General features: G+C 42.5%; 1 protein-coding gene across 2 annotated transcripts in view; it reads left to right on the top strand.

Moving 5' to 3' along the window:
• Positions 1-12,978, top strand: part of SEC24C (SEC24 homolog C, COPII coat complex component) — a 76,909-nt gene that overhangs the window by 8,482 nt on the left and 55,449 nt on the right. For both annotated transcript variants that reach the window (XM_024218740.3, XM_024218741.3), the window contains exon 2: positions 4,397-4,599. In XM_024218740.3, coding sequence (XP_024074508.2) covers positions 4,425-4,599 — 175 coding nt within the window. In that variant the 5' untranslated portion in view covers positions 4,397-4,424. The remainder of the gene's footprint in view (positions 1-4,396; positions 4,600-12,978) is intronic.

Genomic DNA, 12,978 nt, shown 5'->3' on the forward strand with positions numbered 1-12,978 from the left:
CCCCCCCCCCCCTCCCCCGCGCTTGGCTAACTGCAGGGAAGGATTTCTTATCAGCCACAGGCAAACAGCCCAGTAGGAACGGCCACCTCTGTCCCCTTAATTAAGTTCCCGTATTTCAACCAGGTTCCCATGAGCGATATCACTCTCCTGAGGATTACACAGCAAGATAAAGAACGGATGTTGCTTGAATGCCAGCAAACACCGGGACCATACGCTGCCAGGCTTTGTCAGGCAATGATACCAGATTACTTGCTGCAAGCATGGCGTGGTCAAGTGTCCTACCATGGAGGACGGAATAAAGCGGCACTGCCCAGAAACCTTGTGGCAAGGCTTTTGGAGTACCTCCAGGAGAGCTTCATGGAGATGTCCCTGGAGGATTTCCGCTCCATCCCCAGACACGTTAACAGACTTTTCCAGTAGCTGTACTGGCCACGAATGCATCCCAAGTCCTCAGGGCAAATTAATCATTAAAAAACGCTTGCTTTTAAACCATGTTTTATATTTTAAAAGGTAAACTCACCTGAGGTCCCTTCCATGGGGTCATGGTCTTGGCTACTGGCTTGGGAGGCTTGGGAGGGTACTTCAGTCAGGCTGAGAAAAAGCTCCTGGCTGTTGGGGAGAACGGAGTGCTGGGTGCTCTCTGCAAGCTCGTCCTCCTCCTCCTCTTCCCCATCCTCAGAATCCTCAGGTGTAGAGACTATCCCCGACCCGGATTCCACGATCACAGGTGGGGTAGTGGTGGCGGCCCCCCCTAGAATTGCATGCAGCTCGGCTTAGAAGCGGCATGTCCGCGGCTCTGACCCGGAGCGACCGTTTGCCTCCTTTGTTTTTTGATAGGCGTGTCTGAGCTCCTTGACTTTCACGCGGCACTGATCTGAGTCCCTATTGTGGCCTCTCTCCATCATGCCCTTGGAGATCTTTTTCAAAAGTTTTGGCATTTCGTCTTTTCGAACGAAGTTCTGCTAGCACTGAATCCTCTCCCCATATAGCGATCAGATCCTGTACCTCCCGTGCGGTCCATGCTGGTGCTCTTTTTCGATTATCAGCCTGCATGGTTACCTGTGCTGATGAGCTGAGGTATCTGTGGTCACCTGTGCTCTCCACGCTGGGCAAACAGGAAATGAAATTCAAATTTTCCTGGGGCTTTTCCTGTCTACCTGGTCAGTGCATGCGAGTTCAGGTTGCTGTCCAGAGCGGTCACAATGGTGCACTCTGGGACAGCTCTCGGAGGCCAATACCATCGAATTGCGGCCACACTAATCCTAATTCGAATTGACAAAATCGATTTTGGCGCTACTGCGCTCGTCGGGGTGGAGTACAGAAATCGATTTTAAGCGCCCTTTATTTCGAACTAAATGGCTCCGTTGTGTGGACGGGTGAAGGGTTAATTCAAATTAACGCTGCTAAATCCGAATTAAAGTCGTAGTGTAGACCAGGCCCTAGTGTTTTCATCATATCAAGCATTAAAATGGGAATGTTTTATCCCTTTAATATTCTCAGTGGTGGACTCCCAGCAGCCACAAATACATTAAAATCTACTACAGCATTGTGATCAGGGTAACTATACTGTGGACATGGCTTGACTGCAGATGTAATGTCCAGTTCTCCTTTCGATATGGTCTGTATGGATCTTTAAGAATTTGTATCTATACAGATGCTCTACTCAAAGAACTACAATTACTTCTCAGGAAACATTTTTGCATATGGCGTCTAAGATCTCCCCAGTCACTTGGCTTCCTGGTTGAGCTTAGGGACCCTGGATTTAACATGTCAGCAAGCTGTGATAGGCCTTGTCTTCACTAGGATAATAGGTATTTTAACACATGTCAAAATTCTAGGGTAATCAAAACAGTTGCTGTTACAACATGTTAGCTGGTTGAGGTAATCCCTACATTCCCCATTAGAGTTTACCTCAACCAGCTAACACGTGTTAAAATTACATCTGCATCCTCTGTCTATATTTTTAGCATGTTAGCTAAAACGTGTTTAAATATCTCTTTTCCTAGTGTAGCCGTGGCCACACATGGTACTCCCTCACACAGATAGGGCATGGGGTGGCAAGGATATGAGGGGCAGAGCTAAAGGTTTTTGGTATACCCAAATTTACTTTCCACAATTTTTATGTAACTGTGATCTCATCTTTGAATTTTCTGGCTTTCAGGCACTTGTATTTTTTTTTTTACAACAGCATACTATTAAGTCATTGCAACCTTAACTGTAAGGTTGTAAACAAGGTCCTGTGGCAGATATGGTATATCTAAGCAGGTAACACAACCAGTATATTAATGTAAAATAACAGTGGGGATCCTCTGCTGTCTGTTGTCCATGAACCAAGCACGAAGTGGTCCACCAGCTCTCTCTGGAGCAAGCTCTCACCGGCATGTCTGGCTCTGATTTGTGTATTGTGTCTGTCACCAGAGTATTAAAGTGCTGCCTACTTTGTATTGTATTAAGAGAAAGATAGTGGATTTTTAATGTGCATGAAAGTGAGGAATGAAGAGTTCCTCCATTCTGCAAGCTTCCTCTCACAACTCCATCATAGCACCATGTTCTTATTCCGGTCATTCCCTGCCCTTCCTGCTCTGGCCTTCGTGTAACTCTGTTCATGCACCTCTCCTAGCTTGAGGTTCATTCAACTTCAGTCTCAGGTCTCCCTTGAGCATTTGTCATTTTAAATGTTGTTTTCTTATTTCATTATGGAGATAATTGGGATATAAATTACTGTCCAGTTTATTTTAAAATCTCATCTCGACCCTATTCTGGATTCTGAATCCTTTGTACTCTGAGGTAATTAGTGTACATCCATTTGTGTCAAGGAAGCAAGACCTAACAGACTGAGCACAGGGCTGGGAGCCAGGAACTCTTGAGTACTGATTCCATTTCTCCTAGTGATGAGTTAATCTTGGGCATGACACCTGTATTCCTTTAGTATCCCCCCATTTCAGATAGAGAAACCTGTCTCTTCTTACAGGTGGTGTGAGGCTTAATAATTCTACAGTGCTACAGCAGTGCTAAGTATTGTTTGAGGCATTTTGAAGCAGGTTGTGGGTTGATGGCAATTCTAAGCGGTGTTACCAGCACTTATGTCCATTGTAAAGCATTTTCTTTATGTAGATAACAATTCTCTTCTCCCAGTAATTCCAAAGGCAATTTCTGGAAGGCAAGCAGGGTGGATTTGATTTAAATCATTAGTCAGGAAGACTCGATTTAATCATGGATTTCTACATAAAAGTGTATTCTTGTTGGTTGTTATAACCTTACTACATATTCTTCACAACTCAGAGAAAGATGTAAGTTTCGTTTTTAGAAGGTACGCACTATACATTTTTAAGTGATTTATTTTGAAAACTTTTCAGATTAGTTTTACTGCTGTATCAGAAAATGATTGTTTGGTTATTTCATTTACCAAAGGTAACTGAAGCAGATAGTTCACCTCCCAATGATTTCATAAATATCTCCAATTCAACAGGTTACTCATTAATATTTGGTGGGCTTTATTTCCATGCTGTATTAGGAGAACATCACCAGGCAGACATTTTAAATTGTTTTATTTAACTAAAACAACAACATTATGGATTCTGGATTTATTTCTTCAACAGCAAACATATAATATTTTAACAAAACAAGTATATTAATTTTTGAATTTAAACATTCAAAAGCATGTTATCTCTGCAGACACAAATCCACAGTTTGAGAACTGCAAAATTAAGCATCTCTGATGGTATCTTCTAGACAGAACACTGAGTCCCATTGGGTAGATAGAAAGATTAACCTAAAAGAAGCCCCTGGAGCCCCATAAGATTGGGTCCCTAATCCATGAACTATTGGAACTCATTTACAAAACTTTTCTTAAACATTACATGAATATATTGTCTTATACTATAGAATTAGAATTTATAATCCCTATTCCATGATGAGATATCTTTAGTTTTAATGAAAATACATTATAGCTCATTTTTAGATAGGTTTTTCCCTCAAAAAGCATTTTATAAAAACTAATTTAAAAAAAAATCATTGATTTTTATCCACCCTGAAGGCAAGTGAGACACTTGGGGGGGAGGGATAGCTCAGTGGTTTGAGCATTGGCCTGCTAAACCCAGGGTTGTGAGTTCAATCCTTGAGGGGGCCACTTAGGGATCTGGGGCAAAATCAGTACTTGGTCCTGCTAGTGAAGGCAGGGGGCTGGACTCGATGACCTTTCAAGGTCCCTTCCAGTTCTAGGAGATGGGATATCTCCATTCATTCAATTCAATTCATTCATTCACTACCTATTACATTTCCTTCTCTAGCATCTCACGGTTACTAGCAGGCCAGCTCCTGCTCAGCTGCTTTCATAGCAAGGGATCCTTTTTGGACTATTGTTTTCTAATTGTGTTCTTTTTTCCTCTCCTTGCAGGTGAGACTAGTTTGGGGATGTGAACACAATGAGTGTAAACCAGCAAGCTCACACAGGGCTTCCTTATGGGCAGCCTCAGCCTGGATATCAGGGATACCAACAGTCTGGTTATGGAGGGCAGCAAATGCCTGGAGTTCATCATTCTCAGTATGGCGCTTACAATGGTCCGCTGCCAGGATATCAGCAGCCAGCCCCTCCACAAGGTACTCTTAATCAAGACTTAGCAACTTAATAGCCTGTGAGTTTGAGTGCATTGGGAATGCTTTTCCAGAGCTGATGGCCTACTGTTAGCTAAATTAATATTTTATGGTATAACTTCTCTTTAATATGAACAATACTGTATGCTAACTCTTCAGAAGTCAAGGTAAAAAGTAGGTTTTCTTGTGGTGCAGCCTCACAGTGTTGCTTATCATTTGGTTGCATAGAAGCCATTTGAGCAGCTCACTAGGACTTAAACTTTTTTAGTAGCCCACAAATTAAATGTTGAGAAGGCCCAATGGCAGCTTGTTCCCTATAGTTCCCCACTCATGTGGTCCAGGAGCAAGAATGCACAGGACAGTTTCCATGCTAAGCTTGGATTGAGGGCAGTAATAGACTGATAACAGGCCATGTGACTGAGGCAGCTCCATATTCATCTGCAGAAAAAACCTGTGGATCACTCTTGCTCCTGAAAGATGAGGGCATGCGATCTGTGATAGTGTTGGTGAAATGACTGGTAATACTGTGGCCACGTGTGTAATAAATAAATGTTACCAATTTAAACGGATTCTGTTAATGATAGTCAAAATTAGTTCTGCTTTTATTTTGCATCTGTTTGCAAGGCAGATGTAATGTTTTTCTCCATCTTCAAAACAAATGCTGTTGTAACAAAATAATTCAGTGTCAGCAGGTAAGCAACTAAAGAGCAACTCTGCTATATACACCTCTACCCCGATATAATACGAATTCTGATATAACACGATAAAGCAGTGCTCCGGGGGGGGGGGGGAAGGGGGCCTGTGTACTCTGGCGGATCAAAGCAAGTTCGATATAACGCGGTTTTACCTATAACGCGGTAAGATTTTTTTGGCTCCTGAGGACAGCGTTACATCTAGATAGAGGTATAGTATGATAGAGGTGAAGAAACTGAATAAGAAATGAAGCTTAATTTTCATGTTTTTAATTTGCTTTTCATAAAACAATTTGAAAATATTACCTTTTAATGTCTGTAAAGAGTTGGATTCCTAGGGCTAAAATTCTGTCACTCTGGGCATAGGTACTTAATATGATATCACCATCACAGCCTTCAGCCCTTCACCTTTTAATAGTGTAACACATTGTGTGCATGATTTAAATCACTTCTACTAAGATGACAGTAGTTCAAATTTTCGTTAGGGACCACTATGGAAAGTTTAATGTTTGTCTTTTTACTGTAATCAGTGTCTGGAAGTTATTTCTGGGGGGAAAAGATAACATATTCTCTGTTCACTCCTTTTGATGTCTATGAAATGAAATTGCCAAGTGGCTTCCTGTCTGATACTACAGTGATTGTAAGGCATGAAAGTACTTTTCTTTTCAAGACCAGTGGCTGTTTTTATTTTTACCCCTTTCCGCTGAGTTCTGTTTTGGTTGCACTAGCAATAAAACACTGCTCAATTACAGATGTAGCTGAAATACTATTTGCAAAAATCTAAGATCCTGAATGCCTCAGTAAATTGGTGGCAATGGGATATGAACCTTTTTGCCTCTAGATCACCAGAACAAAACCAGCTCAGGTCAATAGTGACTGAAAGGTGTCAATATCTGATGGCTGTTGGTTGGTCGAAGTGCAATGAGCTTGGTCTGACCTGTTCCCAGTGGACAGAGGCTCACATCCCAAAATACCATTTTACAATAAAGATAAGACCAGTGATTAAATGGGGCACGGGGCCTACTTTCCATGTCATGCTTAGAGGTGGTTCTCTCAGGTTATAGTGGAAGCATATTAGTGGGATAGTGTGAAGGATGCTTGAATTACCTGATTGTGTGTACTGTACCACTTTTGCAGATAGTTCCAGGGACCAAAGCCTTTAATCTATCAGTCCAGCACTTCTCACCGGCGTGAAATTGACTAGCTCTTTTAAAAAGCTTGTATATGACTGGGGAGGAGGAGAGAAGAAATGTAGTATGCTCTGAGTATTAACATAACAGCCAGAAGTGGACATTTGTTCCTATGACTGCCAGACATGAGATATGGGAGGGAAATGGAGGGAGACAAGCAACACAGCATCAGGGGAGGACAGATGAAGTTATAGTGAATTTAAATTAGATGAACGGATCCTTAGTCTGAGGGACATGAAACTACTGACACTGACATATATTCCTGAAACTTCAGCTGAGGGTTAAGTACTTCATCAAATTTTTTTTTTACTTGGTTTTGTATTATCAGGGACCTGATAAACGTGCAGTCATATATATTACTTTAAATGCAGGCAACTTTAAAAGGATTCAAGAGGTGGGGTGGTTTTCCCAGCAACTTCTCCCTTGCTCTGCTGCTTGCATCACCTTCTGGAGCCGGCCAACTTCCTTCTCTCATTCTTCCTTTTTTTGGCCAGCTGTCTGGCCATCTCTTCTCCTCCCTATCACATATAAAGGTGTATCTCACATAATGGTGGTAGGATTCATTTGCTCTGCATGATGTATAGGCCAGTCCAGAATCGTAAGGGGCTGGCAGAAATTTAGCACCATGTAGCTTCAGAATTGCAGTTGGGACTACATTTAAAAAACAGTAGCGAGGGATCTAAAAAAGATGGCTGCTGTGCCATGCTTTTAGAGGAGAAATCCCATTTTCTGATCTGACTTTTATAGTAGTGATAGTCCCAGTTGGTAGCAGAGTAGAAGAGGTGCCATGCCACTAGTTTTCACTGTAAGTGGGATAAAGACATGATGTCACGCTATTGACTTGAGCAATAGCTAGTTCTTGTTTAGGCTTTTGCGAACAGGGCTGCTAACAGGGAGTTTTGCAAGGGAGTTCTCCAGGTGAAGGAGGAGCAAATACAGGACCTTTGGGGACTGTGTGCTGTGGCTGGCTGAAGTACTGTGAGCTTCAAAGTAAGGTTTGAAAGCTAGAAGCCTCAGTTAATTGGCTGAGCCTTAGTCAGTGGGCGGGGCTATCAAGAAGGCCAGGCCTTTATAAAGCAATGAGCAAGCGGCCAGGGAGCTTTGCTAACAGGGAGTTTCGCAAGGGAGTTTGGAAGTGGAGTGGGGGTAAGGTTCACTTGCCGTTCTTTAAAACCTGTAAACTAACTATATTCAAAACTTCTTGATTTAAACAATACCCTTTCATTAACTTAGGTAGCTGTAGGAGAGAATGCAGGCAGAAGCCCAGCATCAGAGTGGGGGCTACCCAGTTTATTGCGCTGGGTGCAGCATGTATGATTATCTGCCCTGTGGGCGGGTGGCGTATATGTGCATTCGGTGTAAGGAGCTCTTGGCCCTCAGAGACCGCGTACTGGCTTTGGAGGCCAGGGTGGCGGAACTGGAGGAGCTAAGGGGGAGCAGAGAGGTATGTTGATGAGGCTTTCCGGGACACTGTAGAATTGTCCCACCTCCGGTCAGACAGCCCCTGTGCTGTTGAGGAGGATGAAAGGTCCAGGGAAGTAGAGCAGTCAACGGGAGCAGAGGGAAACCTTCCCATATTTGGAACCCTCCTTCCAGATGGTGTTGGGGGTATCCTCTCGCACTGAGGTTACCTCTCCGGGGGAGGGAACTCCAGTCACTAGGAAAAGGCAGGTGTTAGTAATGGGAGATTAAATCATTAGAAACATAGATAGCTGGGTTTGTGATGACCAGGAGAAACCGTATGGTGACTTGCCTGCCTGGTGCGAAGGTTGTGGATCTCTCGAGGCTTCTAGATAGACTTATATGTAGTGCTGGGGAGGAGCCGGAGGTCGTGGTACATGTAGGTACCAGTGACATAGGGAAGGGTAGGAGAGACGTCCTGGAGGCCAAATTTAGTCTGCTAGGGAAGAGACTGAAATCCAGGACCTCTATGGTGGCATTCTCAGAAATGCTCCCAGTTCCACGCGCAGGGCCAGGTAGGCAGGCAGAGCTTCAGAGTCTCAATGCGTGGATGAGACGATGGTGTAGAGAGGAGCGGTTTAGATGCATTAGGAACTGGGGAAACTTTTGGGATAGGGGGAGCCTATACAGGAGAGATGGGCTCTACCTAAACCAAAGTGGAACCAGACTGCTGGAACTTAACATTAAAAAGGTTGCAGAGCAGTTTTTAAACTAAGAGATGGGGGAAAGCCGACTGCTGTAGAGGAGCACATGGATCGGACAGAGACTTCTCTTAGAGGAGAGTCTAGTGATAGAGATTCTCTAGGTTTTAGTCAGGAGGAGAGGATGGAAGAGGATAATCTAGGGGCCAGATCAGACAAGAAACATTCACATAAAAAAGAATCGGACACATCAGAAAAGGGCAGACAAATAAACAGTGACAATTTTTTAAAGTGCTTGTATATAAATGCTAGAAGTCTAAATAATAAGATGGGTGAACTAGAGTGCCTCGTGATAAAGGAGGATATTGATATAATAGGCATCACAGAAACCTGGTGGACTGAGGACAATGAATGGGACAAAATCATTCCGGGGTACAAAATATATTGGAAGGCCAGAACAGGTCGTGCGGGGAGGGGGGGGAGGGGAAGGGGAAGGGGAGTGGCAATACATGTAAAAGAAAATGCAGAATCAAATGAAGTAAAAATCTTAAGTGAATCCACATGTTCCATAGAATCTCTATGGATAGTAATTTCATGCTCTAATAAGAATATAACATTAGGGATCTATTATCGACCACCTGACCAGGACAGTGATAGTGACGATGAAATGCTAATAGGCTATCAAAATTAAGAACTCAATAATAGTGGGGGGATTTCAATTATCCCCATATTGACTGGGAACATGTCACCTCAGGACGAAATGCAGAGACAAAATTTCTCGATACTTTAAATGACTGCTTCTTGGAGCAGCTGGTACAGGAACCCACAAGGGGAGAGGCAACTCTCGATTCAGTCCTGAGTGGAGTGCAGGAGCTGGTCCAAGAGGTAACTATAACAGGACCGCTTGGAAATAGTGACCATAATATAATAACATTTAACATCCCTGTGCTGGGAAGAACACTTCAACAGCCCAACACTGTGGCATTTAATTTCAGAAAGGGGAACTATGCAAAAATGAGGGGGTTAGTTAAACAGAAATTAAAAGGTACAGTGACTAAAGTGAAATCCCTGCAAGCTGCATGGATGCTTTTCAAAGACACCATAATAAAGGCCCAACTTAAATGTATACCCCAAATTAAAAAACACAGTAAAAACTAAAAAAAGAGCCACCGTGGCTTAACAACCATGTAAAAGAAGCAGTGAGAGATAAAAAGGCATCTTTTAAAAAGTGGAAGTCAAATCCTAGTGAGGTAAATAGAAAGGAACATAAACACTGCCTAATTAAGTGTAAAAATGTAATAAGAAAAGCCAAAGGAGTTTGAAGAATGGCTAGCCAAAAACTCAAAAGGTAATAACAAAATGTTTAAGTAGATCAGAAGCAGGAAGCCTGCTAAACAACCAGTGGGGCCCCTGGATGATCAAGATACAAAAGGAGCGCTTAAAGACGATAAAGTCATTGCTGAGAAACTAAATGGATTCTTTGCTTCAGTCTTTACGGCTGAGGATGTTAGGGAGATTCCCAAACCTGAGCCGGCTTTTGCAGGTGACAGATCTGAGGAATTGTCACAGATTGATGTGTCACTAGAGGAGATTTTGGAATTAATTGATAAACTTACCAGTAACAAGTCACCAGGACCAGATGGCATTCACTGAAGAGTTCTGAAAGAACGCAAATGTGAAGTTGCGGAACTATTAACTATGGTTTGTAACCTGTCCTTTAAATCGGCATCTGTACCCAATGACTGGAAGATAGCTAATGTAACGCCAATATTTAAAAAGGGCTCTAGAGGTGATCCCGGCAATTACAGACCGGTAAGTCTAACGTCAGTACCGGGCAAATTAGTTGAAACAATAGTAAAGAATAAAATTGTCAGACACATAGAAGAACATAAATTGTTGGGCAAAAGTCAACATGGTTTCTGTAAAGGGAAATCGTGTCTTACTAATCTATTAGAGTTCTTTGAAGGGGTCAACAAACATGGACAAGGGGGATCCAGTGGACATAGTGTACTTAGATTTCCAGAAAGCCTTTGACAAGGTCCCTCACCAAAGTCTTCTGTAAATTAAGTTGTCATGGGATAAGAGGGAAGGTCCTTTCATGGATTGAGAACTGGTTAAAAGGGAACAAAGGGTAGGAATAAATGGTAAATTCTCAGAATGGAGAGGGGTAACAAGTGGTGTCCCCCAAGGGTCAGTCCTAGGACCAATCCTATTCAACTTATTCATAAATGATCTGGAGAAAGGGGTAAAAAGTGAGGTGGCAAAGTTTGCAGACGATACTAAACTGCTCAAGATAGTTAAGACCAAAGCAGACTGTGAAGAACTTCAAAAAGATCTCACAAAACTAAGTGATTGGGCAACAAAATGGCAAATGAAATTTAATGTGGTTAAATGTAAAGTAATGCACATTGGAAGAAATAACCCCAACTATACATACAATATGATGGGGGGGGCTAATTTAGCTACAACAAATCAGGAAAAAGATCTTGGAGTCATCGTGGATAGTTCTCTGAAGACGTCCACGCAGTGTGCAGCGGCGGTCAAAAAAGCAAACCGGATGTTAGGAATCATTAAAAAGGGGATAGAAAATAAGACAGTGTGTATCTTATTGCCCTTATATAAATCCATGGTACGCCCACATCTTGAATACTGCGTACAGGTGTGGTCTCCTCATCTCAAAAAAGATATACTGGCATTAGAAAAGGTTCCGAGAAGGGCAACTAAAATGATTAGGGGTTTGGAACGGGTCCCATATGAGGAGAGATTAAAGAGGCTAGGACTTTTCAGCTTGTAAAAGAGGAGACTAAGGGGGGATATGATAGAGGTATATAAAATCATGAGTGATGTAGAGAAAGTAAATAAGGAAAAGTTATTTACTTGTTCCCATAATACAAGAACTAGGGGCCACCAAATGAAATTAATGGGCAGCAGGTTTAAAACAAATGTGCGCTGTGTGAAGAAGAACTTCCAACTTGTGGAACTCCTTGCCTGAGGAGGTTGTGAAGGCTAGGACTATAACAGCATTTAAAAGAGAACTGGATAAATTCATGGAGTTAAGTCCGTTAATGGATATTAGCCAGGATGGGTAAGGAAGAGTGTCCCTAGCCTGTTTGTCAGAGGGTGGAGATGGATGGTAGGAGAGAGATCACTTGATCATTGCCTGTTGGGTTCACTCCCTCCGGGGCACCTGGCATTGGCCACTGTCGGTAGACAGGATACTGGGCTAGATGGACCTTTGGTCTGACCCAGTACGGCCATTCTTATGTTTGTTAGTGAAATGTGGAATAAACCTACCATGGGCTGAGCTTGTATGAATGTTTCATAAGAGATAGTTGCTTTTCTGACAAGGTTTTTCCTGGGAAAAGCAGTCCTATAGAGTTCTCTGCATGCCATGTTGCTGCTGCTAGAATACTTGATATTGACCAGGCTCAATACTAGTTAAGCCTGCACTATCTACAATGGTTAGGTGTTGCCCATTGGTAGTACATTTTCTAGACAATAGCATAGTAATATGGAGTAGCAGAGTATAGGGAATATTTCAGGATTTGTGGGGTATAACAAATAGAGCCATGCTACATCTCTATGGGTTTCTCTGCTCTAAAGCAAACTGACTTCAGCTGGCATTGTCGAGTTCACCTCTGAGTACTGTCTCTCAGGCTTTACTTGCTGGTGTGTTTTGTCTTTCCAGGTTACTTTTCTTCCTTGGGGTTCCCTTTGAAGGGCTCTCCTGTTTCTCTCAACTCTGACACTCGTACTCTTGCACCTAACTTCATAGGTAAATGGTGTCTTCTCTGTGGGAGTGTTTGTGATGTTGGCGTCCTGCTGTCCATACAGCAAAAAATAGTTTCTCTGCTAAGTGTCTCTGTGAAATCTGTGATGTTCACATTTGATGAGCTTAATGAGCGTTTTGTTTCAAGGAAGTGGTGAATATGCACTTTGCTACTCAGTTGCAGCTTGATGGTATCCTCACTGTTCTACTCCCTGGCAGCCCTCCAGAAACACACACAGCGTATAAAGAAAGAATCTTAGTAGAAATTACTGATGATTGCCTGATTTAGACTGAACTACAGCTATGTTTGTCTATCCTGTTAGTTTAGGGCACTATGAGGTCAAAATTGGGGCTAACCCACTAAAACAATTTCACTATAAAGAGAGATTGAGATTTTTGTCAAAGTATCTTTAGTCTCAGGATAGTGTAGATGGTAAATGAAATGGCCCAATGGGGTCTGCATTACAAAAGGGCAATGTCTTTAGCTGAGGATAAAGGTGGACAGAGGGGCTTTAGCGGTGACACTAATATTTCCAGATAATATTGGCCAGCAGCAATTTTAAAGTAAATATTTTCCAGTGATTTCTTGGAGCAATTGCAAGGAAATGATTAAAGAAATGCATTCATAACTA

Source organism: Terrapene carolina, unplaced genomic scaffold (genome assembly GCF_002925995.2).
Source record: "Terrapene carolina triunguis isolate 2854851 unplaced genomic scaffold, T_m_triunguis-2.0 Scaffold310, whole genome shotgun sequence".
In the NCBI taxonomy this organism is placed as follows: domain Eukaryota; kingdom Metazoa; phylum Chordata; order Testudines; family Emydidae; genus Terrapene; species Terrapene triunguis.